General features: G+C 42.0%; 1 protein-coding gene across 3 annotated transcripts in view; it reads left to right on the top strand.

Moving 5' to 3' along the window:
• RTN1 (reticulon 1) overlaps positions 1-10,882 on the top strand; it is a gene marked incomplete at its 5' end in the record, with an annotated part of 387,521 nt that extends 376,639 nt beyond the window's left edge. For all 3 annotated transcript variants that reach the window (XM_080808575.1, XM_080808576.1, XM_080808577.1), the window contains 6 exons: positions 1,161-1,368; positions 3,872-4,010; positions 5,381-5,450; positions 5,961-6,007; positions 6,095-6,153; positions 10,087-10,882. In XM_080808575.1, coding sequence (XP_080664701.1) covers positions 1,161-1,368; positions 3,872-4,010; positions 5,381-5,450; positions 5,961-6,007; positions 6,095-6,153; positions 10,087-10,129 — 566 coding nt within the window. In that variant the 3' untranslated portion in view covers positions 10,130-10,882. The remainder of the gene's footprint in view (positions 1-1,160; positions 1,369-3,871; positions 4,011-5,380; positions 5,451-5,960; positions 6,008-6,094; positions 6,154-10,086) is intronic.
• Between the last annotated feature and the right edge of the window lie 1,831 nt (positions 10,883-12,713).

Raw genomic sequence — 12,713 nt, 5'->3', positions numbered from 1 at the left:
AGCCACCCCATCCCTCCCACCCCCCCTCCCCTCCAGCAACCCTCAGTTTGTTTCCTGAGATTAAAAGTCTCTTATGGTTTGTCTCCCTCTCTGGTTTCATCTTATTTCATTTTTCCCTCTCTTCCCCTATGATCTTCTGTCTTGTTTCCCAAATTCCTCATATCAGTGAGATCATATGAAAATTGTATTTCTCTGATTGACTTTTTCATTTAGCATAATACCCCCTATTTCCATCCACATCATTGCAAATGGCAAGATTTCAATTTTTGTTAGCTGTGTAATATTCCATTGTGTTTGTGTGTATGTGAGTATACACATACACACCACATCTTCTTTATCCATTCATCTATTGATGGACATCTAGGCTCTTTCCATAGTTTGGCTATTGTGGACATTGCTGCTATAAGCATTGGGGTGCAGGTGCCCCTTCAGATCACTACATTTGTATCTTTGGGGTTAATACCCAGTAGTGCAATTGCTGGATCATAGGGTAGCTCTATTTTCAACTTTTTGAGGAACCTCCATACTGTTTTCCAGAATGGCTACACCAGCTTGCATTCAAGGCAGGCCATATCTTTATTCAGAAACCTTTGGCTTTGGCTGGGTCTCCAGACCCACTGCCATGCTTCTGGAGGGACCACTTCTCCAGAACCTTTGTTTTCATCATTGCTGCCCCTTCTTAGCAGCAGGGATGTGGGTATGACGGAGCTACACACCTCTAGGCCACCACCGAGGCATGAAATTTGTCAGTAGGATGCACATAATCAATGCCGTCCAAAGGGACAGAACAGGTATTCCAAGTCCTCTGCACTTTCCGTCTTGTTCAAAGTCACAGATGGTGTGGCCCAGTGAGACACACTCCTAGAGGTATGGTCGCTGGAGATTCAGCAGCTTTTTTCTTCTCTGTGAATTTATGAACCATCCTCAGGGATGGAAGGGAGGCCTCCAAAGCACAATACGATGACAGTGAGCGCCCCAGCCAAAGCCCTGTGTCTGCTCACTTGCGTTCAGGCACCCGAAGGCCAGGTGGGCAGATGCAACATCCTCGGCTTTGCCAAGTGAGCCCGGCGGCAGCCACCCAGCTGCACGGCCCACATTAAGTGTGTGTGTGTGTGTGTGTGTGCGTGTGTGTGTGTGGCTTTTGTCTCCTCTCCCCACAGCTATTGACCTGCTCTACTGGCGGGACATCAAGCAGACCGGGATCGTGTTTGGGAGTTTCCTGCTGCTGCTCTTCTCCCTGACCCAATTCAGCGTTGTGAGCGTCGTGGCCTACCTGGCCCTTGCCGCGCTCTCGGCCACCATCAGTTTCCGCATCTACAAGTCTGTTTTACAAGCTGTGCAGAAAACCGACGAGGGCCACCCTTTCAAGTGAGTGTCCCAGCCGGACCAGCCCTGGCCCAGCCTCTCATGGGACTCCTGCCCCCCGACTTGGTGTCAGCTTCTGGGCGTTTGGGTGACGCGTCACTGGGAACTGACAGACCTCTCAGAGTCTCTTGAATGCCCTGACTTTTAATACCTAATATTTCTGGTCAATTTCTAAAACACACTCAGTTATTGCTATTACACTTATTACTGTATTGATTTTTTTATATTTTCATCACCACGAATGAATTAATATATGTACGTAACATAAATTTACATAAATATTACCATTTTATATTCAATTATTATTAAGAGTAGTCATAATCCATTATATGTGTACAGCATTTTATAATGTTAGTAGTGGTCAACAATGAATCCTCCCAACTATGAAGAAGACAGGGCCGTGTAATCTCTATTTACAGGTGGGGAAACAGATTCTAAGAAGAAAAGTGACTTGCCCAAAGTCACACAGCCAGTAATTCACATACAGTCAGGACTAGGGTGTTTGGATTTTTATATCTGTGGTCTCTGGAATCTAAATACCGAAGGGCCATCTTTCTGGGGAGTGCAAGGTTCATGAATAGTCTTATAGTATACCCTTCTCTGCATTTTTAGACTGGGGAAATCTGACTGGAATGAACAATGAAGAGGAGGAATTTTTTGTTTTGTTTTGTTCTCTTTTCTTAATTTTATTTAAAGTCAATTAATTAACATATACTGTATTATTCGTTTCAGAGGTAGAGTTTAGTGATTCATCAGTTGTGAGGAAGAGTTTTTTTTAAGGCAATCTACTAAGAGGACAAATGAAATGGGGCAGAGCCGCCAATGGCACCCAACTCCACCCCAATTTATCTCCCAACTCCGGCTTGTGCGCCCAGGGTTTTTCAGCACTGACTGTCAGAACCCCCTCTCCCCCAGTGCTGGCCCTACAGGTGGCCTCAGCTCCTGTAATGGAGGGACAGCTCTGAGTCCTAGATGAGCCCTGTAGAAGCTGCTGCTGGTGGCTTCTGGCCAGAGCCAGTCCTTCACCAGATGCCTCTGAGTCCTCCTGGCTCACCCTCACCAGTCAGCTGAATGAAGGCCTTAGGGCATCAGGCTCTTAAAAGGGGAAAAGATGCCTGTGTTGTGGGGACTTACTGACAAAAGGGAAAAAGCTGCCTGTCCAACCTCCCTTCCCAGCCTCTGGTTCCTGGCCTCGGAGTTAAACAGTTATAGTCCAAGCATCCTTGCCCTTGGGATATAGTAGGCCTTCTTCTAATGCAGAGTGAATGGGTCTTCTGGGCTGTAACTTGGCTATATCCAAGTTCCCAGCCCGAAGGTGCGAGAAGCAAAGGGGAGTGTCTTCATACCAGGATTATGTCATGCCTCCTTTAATGGCTCCAGCCTGTGACCAGGGTTCCTGTCTTCAGAGTCCTGCTCTGCCCCAGCGTCTACCCTCAGCCAGCCAAGGAGTCTAGTTTCTTTCACATTCTTGGTCCCCAAGACTGTCACATTCAATTAGCTCAACTACTTTATCTTCCTTTAGGAGACAAATTTAAAATAAAAAACTTTCCTTTGGTTGAGTTGTTTTTATCAGTAAAAGAAACATCTGACTCAGAGTACATTTTGGATCAGAATTTACTATCTAGACAAACAAGCATTTTTCTATTTTTTTCTGACGAGTAGGAAAACCATAAGATTTCAGTGTAAACTCTCTAAAATTCAAGCCAAATGCTCCTTTATTATTATTATTATTTTAATCTCAATTCACAGAGTTAGGTAAGCACTGTAAGAACTCTAGAAATATCCTCTAGGTAGATGACGTGGTACTGTCTTAGAATAGAGAGCGGGAAGGAGGAAGGGAGGATGGACTCTCTGTGGGGAGCACGACCAAACAGGAAGATGAACTATTTGAGAAACCTGGTTTATCTACCCATAATCATATGTCATCATTTGAAAAAACTGAGAAATGTAGTCACTGAAAATACTGCTCTTAGAGACAGTGAGCTTTTGAATATGGCCTAGGTTGCTTGAATTTTCAGAGCTCTCTACATAAAACTTGGAAGTATTTTCCAAAATTTAAACATGAAATACTTAAATTTTAATAATGAACAATAATTGGTAAGTAGGATTTCAGATATCTCAGTTATTAAAAAAGATAATCCCTCTCCATGCAGCCAAGGAGAAATGAGGACTTTCCCAACTACCTAGTGGGTCAGGGATTCTGGAGAATTCAGCAAATGAGCTGATTTAGGACAGGCTTTTCTCTGCCTCTAGCCAGTTGTTCTGAATTATCACCTCCCACTGTCATGCGGTCTCGGGGACACAGAAATAGTGACAGCCCACCACTCACGGCCAAGATTCCCAGGTCCCCCCAGGCACTGGCAGTAGGTGTGTGGGGTGCCCTATAGCCCAGCAGCTGCCCTATGCCCCCAGAGGTGACCCAGCTGTCCTCAGAGCAGGAGAAGGAAAACTCAGCTGTTCCGAGATTACCTCTGATGGAGCTATCTTTGGGGTGGTTTCTTGACAGGACCTACCTGGAGCTCGAGATCACCCTTTCTCAGGAGCAGATCCAGAAGTACACAGACTGCCTGCAGTTCTATGTGAACAACACGCTTAAAGAACTGAGGAGGCTCTTCCTTGTCCAGGACCTGGTGGATTCCCTGAAAGTAGGTTGCTTATGCCGTTCACTTGACAGTCTTGAGTTTCATTTTCCCTAAAGTTATACTGTAAACCACCACAAACTAGAGAATAAGAAGCAAGTGCTAATCGCATTCTAGAGTGAGAAAACCTCCAGCTGTATGGTCCCGTGAAGTTCATCCAGTCCAATCCCCTCATCTTACAGACACCAAAACTGTGGCTCAGAGAGGCTAAAAACACTTGCCCGAGGTTGCCCAGTGAGTCACTGGCAGAGCTGGGATCAAACTGAGGGCCACACAGCTTCTAATTTTGTACTTTTTACAACACACCAGGTTGTCCTTACCATTTTTAATTCCTCAGCCAATTTCCTAAAATTAATTTTAAAAAATCTAGTTTGGGGAATATGAAAAATGTCTATGCTTTTTTCATTGAAAGAAACTCTGGGCTCTGCTAATAGTGAGATGGGCAAGTGTCCTTACATAGCGTGGGCTGTGAGATGGAGCCTCAGAAGCAGTGGACCTCAGCCACCCGGGTGTTAGTCCTGGCACTCTCATGAACTTACCACGGTACAGTGTATGGAGAAACCTGAAGTCAGTGAGTCGTGATACAGCTGGGCCTGAGCAAGGTTGTTATGGGTTCCCCATGCTCCCAGAATGCTTTGTACACGCTGGGCAGGGGGTTTTGTGGCAGGGGACTGCCCAGCAACTGTTGGAGGAAAGGAAGAAGGAAAAATGAGTAACATGGCCTGGGCCTCAAGATGCTTTCCTGGAATAACATCTTTCCAAGTAAGGACATCTTTCCAAGTAAGGAGAGAAATGCCGGGGAGATTGTAATTACCTACCCTAGGGCTTTTCAAGTGATCTTTCTGTATGTGTCATGTAAAAATAATGGGCTAGAGCAGGGGTCAGCAATCCTTATTTGTAAAGGGCTGTATGGTAAATACTTCAGGCTTTGCATGCCTGAATCTCTGTTCCCAGCTATTCGGCTTTGCCATCAGAGCAAGAAAGCAGCCAAACACAATGCATAAATGAACAACTGTGGCTGTATGCCAATAAAACTTTATTTATGAACTCTGCAAATTGCATTTCATTTCATTTTTACATATCATACAATGTTGTTCTTGCTTTGATTTAATTCAACCATTTAAAAATGTAAAATTCATTCTTAACTCTTGGGCACATTCAAAACTGGCCAAGGGCTGCAGTTTGCTGAACCCTGCCTTATTATTTCATGAGTCCTACGAATCTTATAACAAAGAGATCCAAAGGCCCTAAGCGCTTACATTTCCCATTGAAATTATGGTGTATTTTCCCCTAATTAATCTCAAACAAGTCAATGAGATAAGACTCCATCTGTCACAAATGGTTATAGAAGCTCTGATAATCATACCGTTCTTTAGTTTGCAGTCCTGATGTGGCTCCTGACTTACGTTGGCGCCCTCTTCAACGGGCTGACCCTGCTGCTTATGGGTAAGGACAGACAAGCCTGTTATGTCTCCTTCACATGCTCCGTGAGCATAGAGCTTCCTAGGCTCTTAGCTGGGAGCTTGTTGTCATAGATTCCCAGGAACCAGCACCACATAGTGCAGGGCATTTTCCCTGTCACAGTTCCCTTAGAGAATATAACATATATTACACATTAATAATGAATTCCTTAGTCTGAAGTGTTTTTTTCTCTTCAAGCACAGCAGTTTTATTTGGTTTCCAATCAATATCTGTTTGCAATAGTCAGTTATAGACCGAAATTCATTTTCATTGTCAGAGTGTACAGTCCATCTTCATTCCAGGAATAATGGCTTAATATCTATAAAATGCTCAGCATCCTCTTATTTTCCTTATGGACTGCCCTGCCATCTTTTAGCTGAAATGCTAGCTACTATAAAATAATGTTATAAGATGACATAATTATATAAAAATGTATCTGAAAGCTTATCCTCACTGCTGTCAGAATTCTAATACTGTATTTGTTTTTCATCCCAGCTGTGGTTTCAATGTTCACTCTACCTGTAGTGTATGTTAAGCACCAGGTACGTCCTGAGTGATGTCAAATATTCACCTTAAAATTTGACCTTGTGACCTTTGGGTGTGTGCTCATGAGTTCTTCCTCTTTGCAGGCACAGATTGACCAATATCTGGGACTTGTGAGGACTCACATAAATGCTATTGTGGCAAAGTAAGTTACGTGGTACGATTTCTAAAAAGGAGAGACTGCCTTAGGCTGGAGTTTGTGAGGATTAGAGAGGGGTCATAAAAGGATAATAAAATACTAAGTTGATTTATCATCATTTGTTTATTTGAGTCATGTATTCGTATCTTTTCCAATCATATTACTTCAGAAAATAAGTATACATTTTAAAATTCTCAATTAAATAAAGCTTTCAGTGATTTAGTCCAGGTATCAGGATGAATGAGTTTTAACGAGTGAATGAAGTTCAACTCTATCTGGAGACTGGCTCATGTCTAAGAACAACTTTCCTCTGGAGGAAAGAAGGAAGCCTGATTCAAAAACTAAAATTAATTTCTAACAGTTTAATTGAAATAAAAACAACCAAGTTCACAAACATTTTCAACAATAAATACTGTTGATTTTATAAACCATTTCAATGGTTTAGAAAATGTGAGAAATTAAAAAATCTGTAACAGCTGTTATATTTGCCATTACATTGTTTAGACTCTACAAATGCATATGTTTATTGGCTTATTTAATTAACACCATCGCTTTTTAAACCTGAGTCTTGAGTAGACTCCACTTTATGGTCACTTTATATATCAGGAGATAAAAATTCCAGTTGTAAGTAGCCACAGCTAACGTAGGCATTAATCTTAGTTTTCCATAACTCTTAAATTAGTGTTTGTATATATATATCCTTCTTAAATGATAGTTTTTATGTTGTGATTTTATTAACAATTTTGTTTTCATCAAAAGTTGACCTAGGCTCCCACTGGAAATAGATGCCATGAAAGGGCTAGATTTTGTTGACACACACTTCCTCTCACAATCTCACAATCTCACAATCTTAGAATCACGCTGGACCTAGGTGATCAGAATTAGAGGGAAGTATTTTAGACAGCCAAAGATATATGAAACAAAACAAAAATAAACCACTTTAAAGTTCTTCTGCTATTTGATTTGCATATCATCAGTTATGGTTCTCTTCTAAAGTACATAAAGTTCATATTCCTCCTCTTAAATTCATGGTGAACTTGGATCTAGATCAGATCTACGGCACATTTCAAAATGCCTGAAATTATCACCTTGGACCCAAATGCAACTAAGACCTGATGAAAATCAACAAATTGAAGCTAAAGTATTCATTATTTTTGTTTTAAGAAATGGCAGCATGTTATAGCATGAAAGTTGGTGGGGCTGGAACCTGGGGAAACTGGTTAAGACCCCAGTTCCCAGACTCTTAAAACAGACCTATTGAAAGAATTTCTAGGATTGGGGGCCTGGAATCTATACTTTAATGAACTCCCCAGGCGACTTTTTGGCAATTAGAGCTGTATTTTGGGGAACTATAGCAACACCATTACAGGAGCATAGCAAAACACCAGAATAGCCTAGAAACTAGAAGACAGAAATTCTAGTCCTAGGGACGCCTGGGTGGCTCAGTTGGTTAAGCAGCTGCCTTCGGCTCAGGTCATGATCCCAGCGTCCTGGGATCGAGTCCCACATCGGGCTCCTTGCTCGGCAGGGAGCCTGCTTCTCCCTCTGCCTGCCACTCTGTCTGCTTGTGCTCACTCTCGCTCCTCTCTCTCTCTCTGACAAATAAATAAATAAATCTTTAAAAAAAAAAAAAAAAAAAAAGAAATTCTAGTCCTAAGTTGTCTGATCCTTAGTTTGGGGATCTTGAGAAAATCACATCTACTAATTTTTATTTCATTGATTGGCTGGTTGGTCCCAAAAAGAGCCATACCTGTGATGTCCCTCCCAGGTAATGCATGTTAACAGGCACAGAGGGTATAAAGATGAATGAGATGATCCCCACCCTAGTACAGGTCTCAGCCTCTCGGTGTAGACAAAACTATAAAAAAATAAGGGTAAGACAATCTAAGAACTGCACTGGGGTTGTATAAAATGTGAAGGTCAGGGAGATAAGGAAATAACTGTTCCTACCTGGAGGGATAATGGAAATGACACTAAATCCTCACTAAAATGAAGGCCTTTGTCTTAACTCAGGCCGCTATAACACAGTACCATAGACGGGGTGTGTTATAAACAACACCAGTTTATTTTTCACAGTTCTGGAGGCTGGTGGTCCAAGATCAGAGTGCCCACACAGTCAGGCTCTGGCCAGGGCCTTCTTCCAGCTTAGAGACTTCTCGCTGTGTCCTCACATGGTAGAAGTGGAAGGAGGTTCTCTCAGGTCTCTTTTACTGGACATTAATCCTATTCATGAAGGCTCCACCCTCATGACCTGACACCTCCGAAAGGCCTCACCTCCTCATACTAACATGTAGAGGTTAAGTTTCAACATATGAATTTGGGACGGGAGGACACAAGCATTCTGTCTGTAGCAGCCCTGAGGGATGAGTGAACATTCACCAGGTGAGTGATGAGGGGAAAGACATTGCAGGAAGAAGAAATAATATAAAAGCAGAGGCAGAAGCATGAAAATGTAGGTCATGTAGGAAACAGTGAGTCAAGCATTGTGTCTAAAGCTTACATGAGTAGAGAGATCAACTGGAAAGAGTCTAGAAAAGAGGCTGAGGTCAAGTGTGGAATGCTCTAAGGAGTGACTCTGCCCCAACGGGAAATGGCCAGCCCCTGCTGTTTTTAATGCCAGGGTGATGTAATCAGAGCTATGTTTTGCACAGATCACAGTGACAATCTAATGGGAGGGGAGTTGAACTGGAGACTGGAGACATGGCAATCAGATTGGCTTGGAGGCGATCGTAATTCAAAGAAAGTGCTAAGGGTCTAGGCCTGTTAAAATGGAAAGAAAGGAGAGAAGACAACATACAGTGTATGAACATACATGTACAATAATTGTTAGATTAAAATTGGCAATCAGGGCTGTGGAAAGGAAAAGAGAGAAAGCATTACCCATGAGGACTACCATGATTTCTATAATTGGGCTTTATTCAGATTTGGCTCTGAGCTTGGTAGCTAGAGCAAAAAGAGAATCTAAGTGAGTTACATAGATAGGTCTTGTTATCAGAAAGGAGGGAACAGAAGTTCTTCAAGGGAACCTGTTTTGGGATGCCTGGGTGGCTCAGTGGGTTAATCCTCTGCCTTTGGCTATGGTCATGATCTCAGGGTTCTGTAATTGAGCCCTGCATGGGGCTCTCTGCTCAGTGGGGAGCCTGCTTCCCCCTCTCTCTCTGTCTGCCTACTTGTGATCTCTCTCTGTGTCAAGTAAATAAATAAAATCGTAAAAAAAAGAGAGAGAGAGAGAACCGGTTTTGCCTGACACTATATTTTGAAGGAAATTTCTTGGTAGTATCTTACCTCTAAGGCTTCTTTGGCTTTGAGATTCTGACTCTATGTTAGAATAATTCCCAGCACAGGAACTCACATCATTTTAGTGAAACACTTAAGAACGTGATCTTTGGAGTCAGGCTAGCTTGAGTCCATTTCTGGCATTTTCAGCTTTCTGAGTTTATTATAGATGTTATTTGACTCTGTGAACCTGTTTCCTTATCTGCACACTGGGAATGTTAATGCTTAACTGTTAAGGTTGTTGGCTATTAAATGAGATACTGGCTGTAAAGTACTCTGACTTGGGCATAAGACACACTCAATAAATATTAGACATCATCAGCAGCAGCCCATTACTGCCTAGAGATCGGTTGAAGAGGAGTGTGGAGGACAGTCCTAGACCGGGTCAGGAAGACCTTCGTGCCACTACCTTCTCTATGAAGAGTAGATGGATGGCGCCTGGCACAGTAATTTCTGGGTCTCAGTTCAACGCACAGAAATGTGTCTCTATTGCTGCATAGAAATGCATTCTTAAACACTCCTACTTTGCAATTGTATCTTTTGGAATATTAAGCTATTTGGTCAGCTAGCTAGTTAAAGCAACAGTACCCAATGAAGTCACAGAATGATTTCATTAATGATACTTGTGACTTACCATTTTTTTTTATATTGTCTTTTTTTCAGGATTCAGGCTAAAATCCCAGGCGCTAAAAGGCATGCTGAGTAAATCAATATCCCACTGGCGACTGGACACAAACCAGAATGTGTGGAGTGGTAACAGCTCTGTTCTTACATGTTACTGCAAATTGATTGTTTCTCCCCCCAATACCATCATCTTAGAGACAAACTCTCAACAGCTGTTTTCAGGCTGTTCCTGTACTCTTAGGATATTTGAGTCACTTGTGTCAAGCTCTAAAGTATAGAGAAAGTGTATTAGATGTGGTTTTAATTTTGTGTTGCTAAAAAAAAAGTGCATGATGGTGAGAGCCCAATTTATTTTTTCTTCTTCGGTGTTCTCCTCCTCCTCTCTGCAATGCTTCTGTAGCTTCTAATGTCCCCTGTGGCTAGGCCTTTCCCGCCGAGTGCACCGATGCAGTAGTGGAAACCGCTTACATGTCCTTGGGTTGCTGGTTGGATTCATCTTTAATAACAATATATAGAATTGTAGACTGATGTTTTAGTGTTTTTCCAACACACAACATAAAAATAAAAACAGTCGGCCGTACTTCTGGTAATCAGTTTTGTATAACTTAAAATAATTAAATAAATGAATAACAGCCCTTCCCCCCAAAAACATGCAGTACTTTTGTTGTGTGGGACTGACAGGCTGATTTACATGTATGGTAAAAAGTACCAGCATGTTAACTTTATTACAATTTGTATTACTTTCTCTGTAGTTCCTAATGGACCTAATTATGGACTCTGGATATTTGCACTTATGTACTTGATACTGAATGCATAAATAAATGTTACTAAATGTAAAACCTTCTCCCTCTCTTCTTGTGGTATAACCAGAAAATGCAAAATTTCTAAGAGACAGAGTCTTCTGAGGACAGGTTGGGAAACCTGAGAGCAAGAGCTCACTTTGTTCCTTGCTCCAGAACCGTAGGGTCCAATCCCAACTTGGCATATGCTCCTTTGGGGAATTGACAAAGCCACCAAAAAGTAATAAAACTGGAAAGCATGCTTCATGTTGTACTCTGCAGGGTTGATGCAGATATTTTGAGTCATATTTTAAAAACTGGAAAGTGATATAAATCCTTCATAAATTTCTTTTATAATTTTTAGTATTTTATTCTATTTATTTTTTATGTTTTTAATTAACATATAATGTACTTTTGTTTCAGGAGCACAGGTCTGTGATTCATCAGTCTTACGCAACACCCAGCACTCACCACAAGGCATACCCTCCCCAGTGTCCATCACCCAGCCACCCCATCTCCCCATCCCTCACCCCTCTAGCAACCCTCAGTTTGTTTCCTAAGATAAGAGTCTCTTATGGTTTGTCACCCTCTCTGGTTTCACCTTCTTTCATTTTATCTTCTCTGCCTTATTTCCTCTGTGATCCTCTGCCTTGTTTTTTAAATTCTGCATGTCAGTGAGATCATATGATAATTGTCTTTCCCTGACTGACTTATTTCGCTTAGCATAATACCCTCTAGTTCTATCTATGTCATTGCCAATGGCAAGATTTTGCTTTTTTGATGGCTGTGTAATATTCCTGTGTGTGTGTGTGTGTGTGTGTGTGTGTGTGTGTGTTCGTGATATACATATATCACATCTTCTTTATCCATTCAGCTGTTGATGGACATTTGGCTATTGTGGACATTGCTGCTATAAACTTCTTATAGTAATATGCAACAATGTATTTGCTATGAAGTCACTCTTTTGGTAATTATTTCTTGAACACCTTCTGTGTGCCAAGCACTGAGAACAGGGCTGGGAATAAAAGAGATGACACTTCCTGCCATCACCAAGACAAATCTTATAAGGATTGCATGCTGCTTTTCATAAAAACCAAATTACATATTTCATTTCACTGTTAGGGTCAAAAGTCAAAGAGGATGAAATTGAAGTGGATGAAAATAGTAGCAGTGGGAGGAATAAAAGTAGCAGGAGAAAAAAGGAACCGTAACTTACAGAAAGCTGCCTTTGACCCTTTGACCCAAGTTTCACCTTGGACTCAATAAACACCCATGGAAGTCCCCTTCCATGAAAAGTGGTGTGACGACCACAAGAGCAACTGGACACTGTGCCAACAGCCAAGATGGGGGGAGGTGAGGTTTGCTATGTAGAAATGCGAACTAAAGAAAAGGCAGCATAAAATAAGAACTGTCTTCCAAGATTAGAGCAGCAGAGAAGGATTCTCAGAGGAGGTAAAATTTGCAGCTGGGTCCTCGTATGGCTTTTTCTGGATGGAGAAGGTGGTTCATCCCAGTATGGACACAGAACATGACCTGAGATGCTGAGGCTCGGAAATGCATGGCATATGCAGGGAACAGTGCGTGACAAGTTGGACTGGGGTATGAGGTGCTTGGGGTGAGGCTGTACTGCCAGGTGAGGCTGAAAAGCTGGGTTGAGACAACTAAGAAGAAACTTGAGTGCTAAGGGGTTTGAGCTTGTTTTTTAGAACTCAGAGAATCATGTAAACACACTGAGGATGCAGGATACTGGAGAGTAGAAAATTGTAGCATAACTAACACCAAATAGGTGACATAGGAGTAGGCCTCTGGCAGAGAAGCTGTAGGAAGAATATAAGGTAAATATTCTCCTGTCCTTCATCCTTTCTCTTAGCCCGACATGCCAAGACC

The sequence above is a fragment of the Martes martes genome (assembly GCF_963455335.1).
Source record: "Martes martes genome assembly, chromosome: 7".
In the NCBI taxonomy this organism is placed as follows: Eukaryota; Metazoa; Chordata; class Mammalia; order Carnivora; family Mustelidae; genus Martes; species Martes martes.
Note: the sequence above shows the minus strand (reverse complement) of the source record. Positions and strands in the feature narration are given on the sequence as shown.